This window comes from Triturus cristatus, chromosome 3_1 (genome assembly GCF_964204655.1).
Source record: "Triturus cristatus chromosome 3_1, aTriCri1.1, whole genome shotgun sequence".
Taxonomy (NCBI): Eukaryota; Metazoa; Chordata; class Amphibia; order Caudata; family Salamandridae; genus Triturus; species Triturus cristatus.
In genome coordinates, this window is record NC_140583.1 from 856,599,695 (window position 1) to 856,614,169 (window position 14,475).

At 46.3% G+C, this 14,475-nt stretch overlaps 1 protein-coding gene across 3 annotated transcripts in view; it reads right to left on the bottom strand.

Annotated features, from left to right (window-relative positions):
* Positions 1–14,475, bottom strand: part of RAPGEF4 (Rap guanine nucleotide exchange factor 4) — a 1,002,526-nt gene that overhangs the window by 266,237 nt on the left and 721,814 nt on the right. For all 3 annotated transcript variants that reach the window (XM_085645283.1, XM_085645282.1, XM_085645284.1), the window contains one exon: positions 9,661–9,776. In XM_085645283.1, the coding sequence (XP_085501409.1) occupies positions 9,661–9,776 (116 nt within the window). The remainder of the gene's footprint in view (positions 1–9,660; positions 9,777–14,475) is intronic.

The following is a 14,475-nucleotide window of genomic DNA, read 5'->3' on the forward strand; positions in this document are numbered from 1 at the left end:
TTTTTGTTTGCTTATTTTTACTACAATGATTTATTTGTCTTTAAATAAAAGATAGCCAATACCACATAATCAGCCAATACGAAAGGTGCTTATTAAGAGGAGCCAGCATCATGAGTATGTTAAAATATGCCCCTTTTGCAACTAAATGTCTAAGATATTATAAGACTCTTTATCCCTCTAGAATGGTACTGTGGGATAATTTTCTTGAAAAGCCACATATAGCAGCAGAGCAGCCACATTTTGTCATGAGGCACCATTTCCTAAATTAAAACTAAATGTAAGCGAACGGTTAAGGATCACGTAAAAGACACCGCATTACAAGTCAGTATCAGCAATGGACACTATGGGGCCTCAAGAGGGCAACACATCGTAAAACATATAACATAATTGAAAGGTTGTTTGGTGCTTTTTCAACTGCAAGCAGAACATTGTCCAGCACAATATTGACCAGAACTTAAACTTTATCCTAATGTAAGAACTGTCCTGAGTGTCGGTTTGGTTGTTACAGCTGCCATTTTATCAATGGGAGACTGACAGGTATTAGTAGTGATGCGACACAATCGGGAGGCTAAACTACACAACTGCATATAACTGCTCGGCCTACCTGTAATTAAAATACATGTACAGTGCTACATGTGACTGACTAAATAAGGAGAAAGCCCCGATTGTCTCCAAATAACAGTATGAGCCTGTCACCAAATGTAGCATATAACACCCTTTTCTTCTGTCAGTGATTCATATTAAACATTCCACAAAACATTTACAGAACAGTTTAAAGTTCTTACACTGGCTGATCCAACTGAAATGGAGATAGGCATGGCTTTAAATCGGCAGGTACTGTCGGGGGGTGAGTACCTGAATATCTTAATTTGAAAGGGAAATTACCAGCACTTACCAGGAGGATTGTACTACTTTTAAAGGGAGAGGTACCAGTACTTCTCAGTAGCAAACACGTACTTTGTCATGATGAGTACAGGTAAGTCTATGATTCCGTTTCAAGCCTGAAGATAGGGTTCCACCATTTTTTTTTTTTTTTTTTTCTTTTTTTTTCAATAGCAGAAAAGGCCACTTTATTGGACGAGGTACTCATATTTACTTCAGGCAACTTAATTTCCTATAACCATTTCACACTTTGGGCCAAAACCATTTTATTATCACTATGCCTAACAAGCTGTATATTTTCCAAGCAAATCCAATGTTTACTTTTGCATTTCCATATTTTGTTTTCAATCCTTATTCTTCCTTTTTCTTTAACGACTTACCAATAACAAGGGTTGGGTAAAATCCGCTCCAAATTTACCCTCCCCCATCTTGCCACCCCAGGAAAACCGAAGAGTTTTCCTGGACCCCACCTTCTCAGAGAAACAGACCCCACTTTTATTTATTTTTTTTAAATTTTTTTTAAACATTTCCCCATAAATCCACTGCTAACTCCGTGGCCAAACAATCTCTTACTTCAAGTAAATAATACGCAAGGCCCAATTGTGATAGGTGTACCCCGTCCGAACGAAACAATTGGCCATCCTTGCCTATAATGTCTGAGTGGCTAACATACTTTATGTCCATAGCACTGCAGAATGTTCTCATTGCGCGATTCACCTTTTTCCGGGCTTTGTCTACTGCAGCCTCATTTCTTGCATTCCTCCAACGCCGCCTGTAAATAAACTCAGTCCACGCAATTCGTGTACCAAGCCAGTTGTTCTTCAAAACAGTTAAATCAAGCTGCATTCGCTTTATTAAGGACAAACCAGAGAGCGAGACGAGGTCATTTCCCCCAAGATGCAGTATTAAAAACGCTGGAGACCCTCTAACACATTTCTTTTTTTTTTTTTTTTTTTTTTTTTTCACTGTTTTTTTTTTTTTTTTTTTTTTTAAAAACCTTTATTCGGATATTTCAGATACACAGCTATGCAGCCGACAACCCGGAGGTTCGGCAGCTCGTCAATCAACATATGTAGTCTTCTATAGCTGTCATGCAGGAGAGAAAAAAGGTTTCAATTTTTAAAGAAAAACATAACGAGCAAGGCAATATACATCATGTGTTCGCGTCAGATCCCACCGATGAGGCGGCCCCATATCCACCATCAGATCAGCCCTCAAGTGTGGAGGGGAGGGAGAGGCAGAGGCACTAACTTTCTATCAGATTTCATCCGCAAAACTCAAGTCGGAAGTGGGGCTAGGGGGAAAGGTGCTCCTCTGGTGGGTCAGTGGCAGGAGGCAGGCAGATGTACCCCCTATACTGGTTCCACCCCCCCCACACCTTGTGCCATTTCTTGGGCCTCCCCCGTGCACAATACACTGTTTTCTCCTGAAACATGCACCAGTCCATGTTGTTCTTCCATGCATCCAGGGTGGGCGGGCTAGGGGATCCCCACAATCGTGCAATATCCCGCTTGGCCACCATATTACCAAGGGTCACCCATTGAGTCTGCGCAGCATCGTAGTCTGTAGGGCCCCACACGTTCAAGAGACAGCGCCGCGCCTCTGAGTGCAACACAATACCCGTGACCTCCTGCATCACAACATGAATCTGCTTCCACAATTCCGCAATCACACCACACTCCCATATAATGTGCAGAAAGGTGCCCACCATCCCGCAGCCCCTCTTACACAGCCCGTCCTCGGAGAAACCCATGTGGACCAACCGGGGGCCAGTGACATAGACTCTGTGGAGTATCTTAAGCTGGACCAGCCGCAGCCTGGCGGGGATGGCAACCTCTTTCGGGGAGGAGACAGCGCACTGCCAGTCCTCATCGTCCAGCTCAAGACCGTCTCTAGTCCACTGGTCCCGCACCCCCAGGAGGAGATCGGTACGGACGTTCACCAGCTTCTTGTAAATGAGAGAGATTGTGCTCTCCGGCACATGGCCGTCCAGGATCCGGTCCTCCAACGGAGAGGATTCGGGCACCTTCTCCCCCTCAACGAGGACCGACCGCAGCGCATGACGTACCTGCGCGTACCGGAAGTATTCCGTGCCCTCTAGCGCATATTCCGTCTGCAGCTCTGTAAACGACTTAATCCGCCCCTTGGCCAGCATGTCCCCCACCCTGGAGATACCAATCAGGTCCCATTTGTCGAAACCCTTAGAGTTCCAGAGTTTCCCCAGCATGTCCGAGTCAAACAGCGGAGTGGCCAGTGTGAGTCTATCCTTCCACCCCAGGGAGTTCGTGACTGCCTTCCACACGTGCACCGCCACCCCGGTCGGCCCCGTGAGGGATCCAGCCGGGGCCCTTGAATAAAGTGCTCTATAGTAGCCACCACCCCGCAACAACCACCGGTCCATAGCGAAGCCGGGGCTAAGCGCAGGACCGTAGACTCCGTGGTTGACTGCGCTCAGTTGGGAGGCCCAATAGTATCTCCGGATGTCAGGAAGCGCGATACCCCCGTCATACCAAGGGAGAGTTAGTTTTGCTATCGCTATACGCGGGCGGCCGTCCCACAGCAGCGAACGCTGTAGACTCTCAACCTCCCGAAAGTAACTGGCCGGGACCAGCTCCTGGGTGTTCTGCAGGGCATAGAGAAAGCGGGGAAGCGACATCATTTTAAAGAGCGCCGCACGACCGAGGAGGGAAAGCGGCAGCCGCCTCCAGCCTGCCACGTCCCGCCGCAGGCGCGCCAACGGAGGGAGCAGGTTTCGCTCATACCGTACCGTGGGGTCGGCTGAAATATAGATCCCAAGATACTGAAAGCCCTCCCGGGCGATCTGGATCGGGCAATTCCGCGGGGGAACCGGAGCGTCTCCACACAGGGCGTACAGATATGACTTACCCCAGTTGATGGTGAGCCCCGAGTTCCTCCCGAAGGAAGTCAAGATGTCGCAGACAACTATAAGGGACTTCCGGGGTGAGGTAAGATAGAGCAGAATGTCGTCGGCATAGAGGGAAATGCGGTCCTCGTGATCGGGGGACCAGCGAATCCCCCTCACGTCTGGGTGCCACCGTATCCATGCCGCTAGCGGCTCAAGGGCGAGAGCGAACAACAGCGGCGAGAGGGGACAACCCTGCCTGGTACCCCTTCCCAAGACGAAGGGATTGGAGGCCCTCCCGTTAACCGCAACTTTGGCGAGAGGTCCTTCGTATAAGAGCCTCACCCAGCCCACAAATCCGGGCCCGAAGCCGAACTTCGCGAGCGCGGCCCACAAATATGCCCACTCAACCGTGTCGAACGCCATCGTTGCGTCGAGCGCCGCCACCACGGCCGGTTCCCGCATCGTCCCGACCCTTGCGATCACACCATGAATGCGCCTAAGATTCAACGCAGTATTCCGATGTGGGATGAATCCAGATTGGTCGGGGTGGATCAGGTCACCGATCACCCTGACTAGCCGGTTTGCGAGGATTTTAGCAAGGATCTTCGGCTCAGCGTTAAGGAGCGAGATCGGCCGGTATGAACTGCACCTGTCTCTAGGCTTGCCATCTTTATGGATGACCACGATCATTGCCAGGCGCTGGTCGAGCGGGAGGGAACCCGTCGCCCGCGCCTCCACAAACATGGCTCGTAGATGCGGAGCGATCTTGTCCGGCTGGAGTTTGTAGAGCTCAATGGGCAGACCATTCGGACCCGAGGCCTTGCCCGGACGCAAAGAACGGATCGCCCCCGCAATCTCTTCGACCGTGATGTCGCCATCAAGGTCGTCCCTGTCCACGTCGGAGAGGCAAGGCAGGGCGAGATCGCGCAGGAGTGCACATGAGTCCTCCACAGGCCTGTCCGACACGGATGTATAGACCGTGCGGAAGTAATCCGCAAAGCACTGGACTATGTCCTCCGGCTCCGTGACCAGGACGCCAGCCTCCGTCACTAGGTCCGGCACCACTCGATTGACCCTCTCCTTCTTGTCCAGCCACGCGATCAATTTCCCGGCCTTGTCCCCGACGTCGTACAGGCGGCCCCGCTGTTCCCTACTCAGAGCCTTGGCTGCGTCAGTCACGAGGGCCCTGTACTCCGATTGCTTAAGGCTCAATTCGTGCAGCGCCTCCTCCGTGACCTCACCCTCCAGGGCCAGCCCTAGGTCTGCGATCTCCGCCTCAAGCTGGGCGACCTCCGCGTCCCTCCGACGCTTGGCCGCTGTAATCAAGGAGAGGGCCTCACCCCGAATCACGGTTTTGAATGCTTCCCACAAGGACACCGCCGACGTGACCGAACCGAGGTTTTCTTGAAAATAACGGTCGATCGCCTTAAGTACCTCACTGCGAGTCACAGGGTCTCTAAGATGCCACGGGTTAATTGGGGCCACCCTACCACCCACACCTCTGGCAACATCCATACAGATCCACACCGGAGAATGGTCAGAAATACCTCGTGCCATGTGCCTGGCCTCAGAGACACTGGAAGCGTGTGCAGCCAGAGTAAGGACATAATCAATTCTGGAGAGACTGCCATGCGCACCTGAGTGGAAAGTGTACTGCCGTTGTGTGGGATGCAACATTCTCCAACAATCAACCAGCCCTAGGGTATCTATGAAATCAGGAAGCCACTTCTGAGCCCCCCCCGAAATCCTCTGCGGGTGCCTGTCAAGCAGGCCTGAGCCGACCGCATTAAAGTCACCACCCACCACCAACACGCCCTCTGGGAGGTCCAGTAATGTCCTCTCTAAGTCCGCTAGGGTAGTGGGCTGCAATGCAGGGGGGACATAAACCGACACCAGGACCAGCGTCCTGCCCTCCCACCGTCCCGCTACTGCCGCGAAGCGCCCCCTATCGTCTACAGTAGTAGAGTCAACCTCAAATGGGAGAGAGGACCTGACAAGTATTCCCGCCCCTCTGGAACCCGAGGTGAACCCGGAATGCGCAACAAACTTATAGCCTTTACGATTGAGTGCATGGCACGTGTTGCCAATCAAGTGCGTCTCTTGCAAGAGGACAATATCAGGGGCACATCTCTTCAGAAATTGCAGTACAATCCCACGCTTAATACGATCCCCCAGGCCATTCACATTCCAACTGAGTATTTTGAGGCCCCTACCCCCCATCCCAGCATGTAAGGAGACCACCACCACCCACGTGGAACCCGACCCGAACCACAGGAGCTTGCATCATGACGCCTTGCAGAACCAAAAACAACAACAACCCCAACAACAAACCCCACCCACCCCCCACCCTGCACCCCTGCGTAAGCTCTAAAGTGCCCCCCAACTTGCAGTGTGCCTGTCGCCCCTTATAAAACTAGTCTACGGAAAGAACCCCAGAGGAGGAAAAGCTCCCCTACTGCCCCCGCCACCCCCCGGACTATCAACCTCCCGGAGGGATCGGAGTCGTGGTACTTAAGTCCCGGTTCAATGTTCGTCACCGGCACCATCTGCGCCACCAGAGCGTTCCACGCCAGGCCGCCCTTGGGGCAGAGTGTCCAACCAGTCTCCGACCATGTCGGGTGCCTCAAAAAAGAAAGTTCGCTCTTCAAACACCACCCGCAACCTTGCAGGAAAGAGCATGGCATATTTTAGTCCCATCTCACGCAGTCTTCTCTTGACCGCCATGAAGCCTTGCCGCTGCTTTTGCACCATCTGAGTGAAGTCCGGATAAAAGCTTACAGTAGTGTTCTGGAATGGCAGCGGGCCGGCCATCCGCGATGCTTGTAGTATGGCATCTCGATCCCTGAAATTAAAGATCCGGGCGACAATCGGCCTTGGTGGGGCCCCCACCTTGGGCCTCCCGCCAGGAACTCTATGGGCCCGTTCGACGGTAAAGAACTTGCTAAGGCCTTTGGGTGCCAGATGGTTCACCACCAGGTCCTCCACGAACAGGTCCACCGACTGCTCCTCCGAATTTTCCGGGACCCCAATGATGCGGACGTTGTTGCGCCTAGCACGGCCTTCGAAGTCCTCCAACCGGCGGGCGAAGTGATCATTTGCTGCCCGGAGAGTACGGACTTCCTGCTGGAGGCCGGAGACATCGCCCAGGAGGCCGGCAGTCTTGAGGTCCAAGGACTGAACCCGCTCATTAGTTTTGCCGAGGTCGGCCCGAACCAGGTTGACATCTATCGATATGGCATCTACTTTTTGTGCCAGGGTCTCAAATTGCTGCCCAATCGAGGACTTCATCCCTTCGATGGCCCCCATGATGTCCTGCAGGGTTAATTCTGTGGAGGGGGACGCCGCGTCCTTCGAGGCTTCCGACGTCGGGCCCGATTCGCCCGGGGACCCCCTCTGATGGGCATAGCGGTCCATGGTATTAGTCTGGGTGGAGGTGCCCCGCCTGGTGTTCTTGGGCTTCTGCTTTTCGGCGTCCGACCTGGTCGACATCTCAATCTGCCGTGTAGACAATCTCCTGGCCCGTACAGGGTAAATGGGCATGCAACCAGTGGCTGGCGCCGCGCACGCCCCGTCACGGGCGCCCTGGAGACTGGAAGGCGAAATCGAAAGTGAAAGTGAAATCCCCTCCACCTCCGACGACTCCTCCCCGACCAGGCCGCTGTTGTTCAATTAGGGCACGGGCACTGTGCCAACGCAAGTCCCGGGCACCGTGCGGGGATTAGGCCCCAAACTTCCAGGCAGTATAACTTCGGTCTCCGGTGGGCGATTTCGACCCGGACAACGGTTCCCGCCTCAGCAGCAGATCCTCTCCAATAGTCCGGGCATCAAGTACAGGATAATAGACAGGATAGATGCCGGAGGGAGCGAGGGTCTCGGGAGCTCTAGGCTCACGCGGCCATCTTGATCACGCGCTAAGCTCCTCCTCTGAGGGGTTCCACCATTGAGACTCTGTGTTCGATTATTGTGATGGATCTAAAGCATACATCATGGGACTACTAGTAATTGTAAAACCAACACCTTTGAGAGGAAAGACATTCTTTTCCCCTCTGGAGCTCTCAGTTCCTTTAAAAAGGCCTCCCCCTTCAATCCCACCAAAAAGCAGTTTATTCCACAACCTGCAGAAGTGATGGCAGAGGCAGTCTGGTTTGGAGCCTGTTTTGATTCAAATGTATTTCAGGAAGGCTGTTTTATCGAGTTTTCACCCAAAATAAGCTATTATTTAGATAGTTGTTCACCAGAGAATTAAACAGAGACTAGACCGGATTTTCAGGATAGCCTTTGATTATGTAAATGACTGCTGTTTAGGATTAATTGTATGTAAATGTATCCCATTGAATACCCTAAGCAGCTGTTAAGGATACAAACTTTTGGTCCATCAGTTGACATCCTTGGCCAAGATGACAATCAACATGCGATGGCTCCATGAAAGCAGAAAAAGAGATATCCTTTCTGAGGAGATCAGCTCTCTCAGAGCAGGCATTGGCTAATGAGTTTTTGCTGTATGGGTCCGAAGAAAGGAAGTAAATGTAAAAGTAAGAAGCCAGCATTAAAGTTCTCAAACTCCTATAAAGGTTGATAGTTATATTTACAGTTGAATGTATCTGTTAGGGTTGCAACAAGCAGTTCTAAAAAGGTACATTGTTTGAACTTATATTTCCAGATTTTGAAGGGGAGCTGTTTCACTTTCAATCCCATTGAGTTTCATGGTCATTCTTGGACTGGAAACGTTGGGGAACTATTATGTTAGTGGATTTGACTGCTGGCAAAACAAGCTATTGCCATTTCCAAATGAATGCTAGTATCTTCATCTCATAAAATAGAAAATCAGGACCCACCATATTTTAGTGTCCTGCAAACAGCAAGCCTGAACGTCTGAGCACCCTTGGTAGGTATAAATAGCTTGCCTTTACCTAGACTACAGGGAGTGATTGGTTGTATGTATTTTGTAACGAAACTCTGCTATTTAAGAGCCTTTGCATTCTTACGCTAGTTAATATGCTCTTAAAAAGGAGTTAATCTCCGTTATTTGCTTGCCCCACATATATTGGTCCAAGTCACATAATGCTGGAAAGAGTAATTAAAGGTGAGTAAAACCCCAAAATAGGTCAGTAATAACACTTTTAACACACATCCACTAATCTCACTCAACTCACTTTACTATTTCTGACTACTTGATGTTGCTGCCACACTAGTTAGTGCCATCATCTTAAGACGTTGGCTAAGCCTACTTCAGAGTTCCATAAGGAGTACTTAATACATGGAGTAGCATTTATTGAATCAGATTGATCACCAAGGTCCTTCAGCAATGCATCTTTAAGGAAGCCTAAATTACATGACTTGCATACCTCAAGTATGTCTTACAATACCGCAGCCATCGTATGAACAAATGCCTGGTTGAAGAGGTTCTGGGGCAGATATTCTGGCTCAAATTCTAAATAGGATCCCTTTAAGTTGATGTTATTATGCAGTACAATGTACAGAAGGAACTGTAGGTAGAAGTTGGGAGTTGTTTGACCTGTCTTCAGAATGCTATAAAAACTAAATTGTCTTTGCGGTAATCCTCATTTTACAACAGTATCTACTTGTTGAATGAGAGGTTTGTAGGGAGTACAGAGAGATGTCTTGCATGTAGTAGTCACAATTCTACAGCAGTGCCTTTGATCTGAATGTTTTATCTATTTTACAATTGCAGGACTTTCTAATAATTCTGTTTTCCATCTACATAGTATCCAGTAGTCAGAAGAGATATTAGGGAAAAAGTGAAGGAAGTACTCCCGTAGATGACCTAGATGAGTCACCGCTGTTTTGTTGTCTCTGTCCATTAGTATTTAACCCGAAAGATAAGCAAATGAAAAGAAACTGCTGCATGATGGGAAAAGACACGTGTACAGATCAGAGAAGAGAGAGCGTACTTATACTGAGACTGCGAACTCCCTTGATTCGAAGCTCGGGATGCGGCAGGGATCTTCTCCAGCACCAAGACATCTTGGTCATGTTCCTTCAGTCTTACTGTGTTTGCTTCAACATCCTGTAACACAAGAGCACAACAAGATCACAATGTGGAAATATGAACTAAGATTCAGTCTTTGCCTGACTGCCTCCTAAAAACAATCATTGAATAATCAATCTTACTTTTAACTATTTAACAGAGCTGAAATCTCCACTAGTTGTGAGATGTAAAATCTCCTAATGCCATTTGTACTATTTTAATTCAAAATACATTTATTTCAATCAAAGGTCATCTACAGATCTTTGCTAGTGTTCCACCTTCGTGCATTGTGTTTGCTCTAGTGTCATTTATGTAAATGAGCTGTACTAAAAAATAAGTTTATGATGGGACTAGACGTTTCATAACTATGAATACAATATCAGTAACGTAAAAGGATCAAGGCTTATTTTACCCTACCAATGGCCAGCATGCACCCTATTATAAAACTGTCTAAAGTGGCACATAAAGGTCAGCAGTCTGATCTGCACACCTGCCATTGGTCTCTGGTGTCTACCCAGGTCTTTTTTAATTATTTTACTTTAATGGTTATAGCGCCTCTGTCTAATGTCACTCCCTATCCAGTCTGCTTCCTTGGAGTACATCTCTGTTGTGTTCCTTGCCTTCATAAACAGGAGGGATGACTCATCCTTCCTTATCTCATCAAAATGCATGCTAAAACTCTTAAGACACTAGTGATATGAAGTGTGATTTAAGCCATCTTGTCTTTTCATACCAATTCTCTGACCCATCTTCATACAGTGACTTTCTGGATTATTAGCCTCCATTAGTGATGTGCGCTGTGGTCGCAACACAATCTCTATTTCTTTAACCATATGCATCCTAGCACTGGTCTCAGTCTTCCACTGCCTTAGCTAATTCCTAAGCCAACTTGTTGCCATCTGGGATTGGACTCTTTACCTATATGTCAAAGCTAAGCAAACTTAGCAAATGTATACACAGTGCGCTGGCATTTACAATCTGGGCGTCTGTAACTGTAAAAATGCTGTAAAAATGCTTGATTCTGTAGATTCGCAGTTTGAGTTTGCAATTCGGTATTTGGAAGGGGGGTGTTTAGGCCGTCCCTTCCAAATACAGATTCACAGTGGTATGTATTAATATTCTACAACCGAATTCCTGTCCAAAACATACATTTTTTACCACCTACTCAAATAAGGTGACAAGTCATTTGCAAATGGGAAGGTTTCCCCCAGGAACAACTTTCTTCCCTTTTTTGAATGTTGAATGTTGATAAAAACATTTTTAAGAGTAGGCAGTTGTCCATTGGAACACTGCCTACCCTTAAAAACATAAAACATTTAAATTACACTTTATATTTATTTTTTTAAACACATGCTGCATTTTAAAACTAAAATTGCTTCATTTAAAAGCAGTCACAGACATGGTGGTCTGCTGACCTGAGCAAGCCATCATCCCTGTGATGGCTGTCATTCCTAATTAATATTCATGAGGTAAGTCAATTTGTGACCCACTAGCAATCACATCTTAAAAAGAAAGTTTCATGCATCAAGAACAGCAATTACCAAATAGCGATTCAGAAAAAATTGCTATTTGGAATCGCTATTTTAAATGAACGTACATTTGACCCTGAGTGCCTGCAAAGACCTCACAAGACAGCACTGAAGACCACACACATGAACAATGCAAAGGATTATCAGCCATTCGTTCAGCCTCTTCTGTGAGAGGCGGAAAGCAGCTGTGCCAGATTAATCACACATGAGTTAACAACAAGATCAACCTGAAAAAACTCCCTCTCTTGTCTCATTTCTTTCCTGTTGTCACAAGATCCACTTAGGAATCAGGACAAGAGGGTTGTGACACAATATTTTATAGCTACAGTCCATATCATGTGTTGTCTGCTGAACTGTAACACAGGCTTGGTGCTGTTTCAGGCATACAAATGACGAAACAGGCGTTATCTGACAGTTGTGCTGACAGTTTGTAGAATTGGCACACTCAATGGAGAATTCCTTACACGTTCTGATCTTTTCCACTTGTGCTGCAATTTGTGAAAGAACGCATTGCTACTTCTCCCCATCATCCGAATACATATTTTTACACCATGACCAATATGCCTGCGCACAAAATATGCAAGAGCCCCATAGCCCATAAAACCTTTCTAGAAAACCCCAAGGTAAGCTGCCCATGATCAAGTTTTGTTAGGCCTTTTCTTTTCATCATTTTCTCTAGTTGTTGATAGGGGACAATGAGGTTCTCTTCACCCTCTGCACTCAAAGGGTCTTCTTTCTCACTCTCTAGGTATCCAATCATACTGTATTCACCAACTTGACTTCCATTTCTTCTCCCTGAATGTTCCCATACAGATAGGGCCCAGCCAATACCACCATTCCCACTCACCCTAAACACATGAACAGTGGTGTTAATAATTATTAAAATGTATGTGGAAAATGGTGACTATTGTTCTGTTTAATACCTTTTATTTTTTTACTCATTAAATTCTAATAAGTATATTCTTGAACAAAACCTTTTAAGGGCAGCACGCTAAAGAACTGATAATACTTGCATGATAATGCATGTCAGGATCCAATATGTTTGCTGGCTAAGGTGACCTCCATTCCTGGAAATATGACTCAGTAAATTCAGAGATCAGTACAGATTTGATACTTTTACTAACCGTCCACCAGTCTGTAAAACACTATGAACCTCATTACTGCACTTGTAGTTTGAAACCCCACATACACAAAAAATAATTCTGCTATAGTAAGTAGCAACTAACTACTGACTAGACAGTACTTTCTGCTTGCCAATGCCACAAGTGTCTGAAATCAGTCTACTCAGCCAAACAAATATTCTTACGTTAGAGCTGGTGGCACCTGTGAAACAGTGCCTCTTTTGCATGGTCTACACCATTTTTTGCTGACTTGTATTACTAGTTTCTGAACTATGCACACTGGGTCACTGCCATCCAATATTGTGGCAGTATTTGGACAGTGGGGGCTGTAACTAGACAACATAGCATGGGTCTTTGGGGAAATGATGGCTGACCCTGGGTGTGTGCTGGTTACATACCTGACATGGCAGCAGCCCTGTTAGTATATATTTAATACGTAGCATAGACTTGCACCTCGTCTACCAACTAATTTGTTTTAGTATTCTTGAAAATATTGTTTAATTTTGCACTAATTGTACTTTTTTTATTTTGGTGATGTCACTTTCTGCGATGTCATGAGAGGCAAAGGTCATATGACATCACTTCCTATCATGCCGCCAACAGTGAGGTTATGTCATGTCACTTCCTGTGATGTAATCAGAGATCAAGGGCATTTGATGTCACTTCCGCTACCTCTGGTATTTTGGTGAATCGACGTCCATTGGGTCTTTATCACCCAAATTTGCAGATGGATGCAGACAGCAGAATCCATGATAACATTTTGTCACACCGAATCAAAAACATAATCTTGAAGTTAAGTCTGGCAACCAAAGTAACTTAGTTGCCAGAAGAAATACTGTTAACCAAACAAGTCTGATTATATAGCACTTTAGTACATTGCTGACGCTCATAAGATTCCACTGTTCGCCATATTCCTTGATGCAGAAAGGTGTTCAACTGTGTTCAATGAAGCTTTCTTAGGAAGGCTATGGAATACTTACATTTTCTATTTAATTTCATTCTGACTAACAAAATGTTCTTTAATCAACCAGTTACTGCTCTCAGCATTGATCAATTTGTGTTGCCTACCTTTTCCTCTAAATATGGCACCTGACAAGGCTGCCCTTGTGCCCCGCTTTCCACAGCTCTTTTTGCAAATTACACAGAGGCTTTAATATTAGCCATCAAGTCCCTGGATGTCATTACCTCTTTTCGCTATGCCCACAGTACAGTCACTTTTCTATTATATGAGGGTGATATATCCATTTTAGGGCACACTAAATAAATAGCTACGTTGAGTATTTGTTGCTTATTCCGGATACACACCCAATATCAATTGAACAAAAATAATCAAACCTAATTTTCACTACACAGACCTATGAGCAGATTTGAGGTTCAAACATTGAGCCATAGTGAGGAAATGTTGATGGCGGTTGTGAAAAAAATGGCCAAATGTACCCTTATTTTTCACGGGAGAAATTCAGAGTGTCAGTACTACCTCCCTTTATTTTCGTTTTGTACTAACACAGATTTTCCTAATTTCTACGTAAAGAAACTGCAACCTATAACTACATCTTTTATTTGATGGGCAAAACAACTTAGAAAGCCTGACAACACCTCAGCCTAGCCATCTCCAGTGAGGGCTGAACTTTTCTGATTTTGGGTGATACAATTGCCTGGTTTTAGGGTTCCACGTTGGGGAACCATTGAACTATGACTTCACCAGCCTACTTCAAACTTTTATTCAGTTCCTTTTCAGCACTGTTTTAAAATGTAAACATTATATTTTAAAAATTAATTCACCCAAAAGTCTTCACTAAATAAAAAGCTTTTGGTCTCATCAGAGTATGGCCAGAAACCTCAAAAGCATTCACAATATTGCCAATATTCTTTCAATTTTGTCCAGCTGACTATTTTCATCCGCTATCACTGATAAACCAATGAACAGCTGGATTCTTCATGGTATTGACCATGTTAATCAATATGCTAATCGTTTTTTACATTGCAAGATTTTTTCTGCAGACAATTCTTTTTTAATTGATCCTCTCCCTGTTAACAAAGCTTTCTGTGGCTCATACTCTATCTTTACATACTGCGCAGGATTATTAC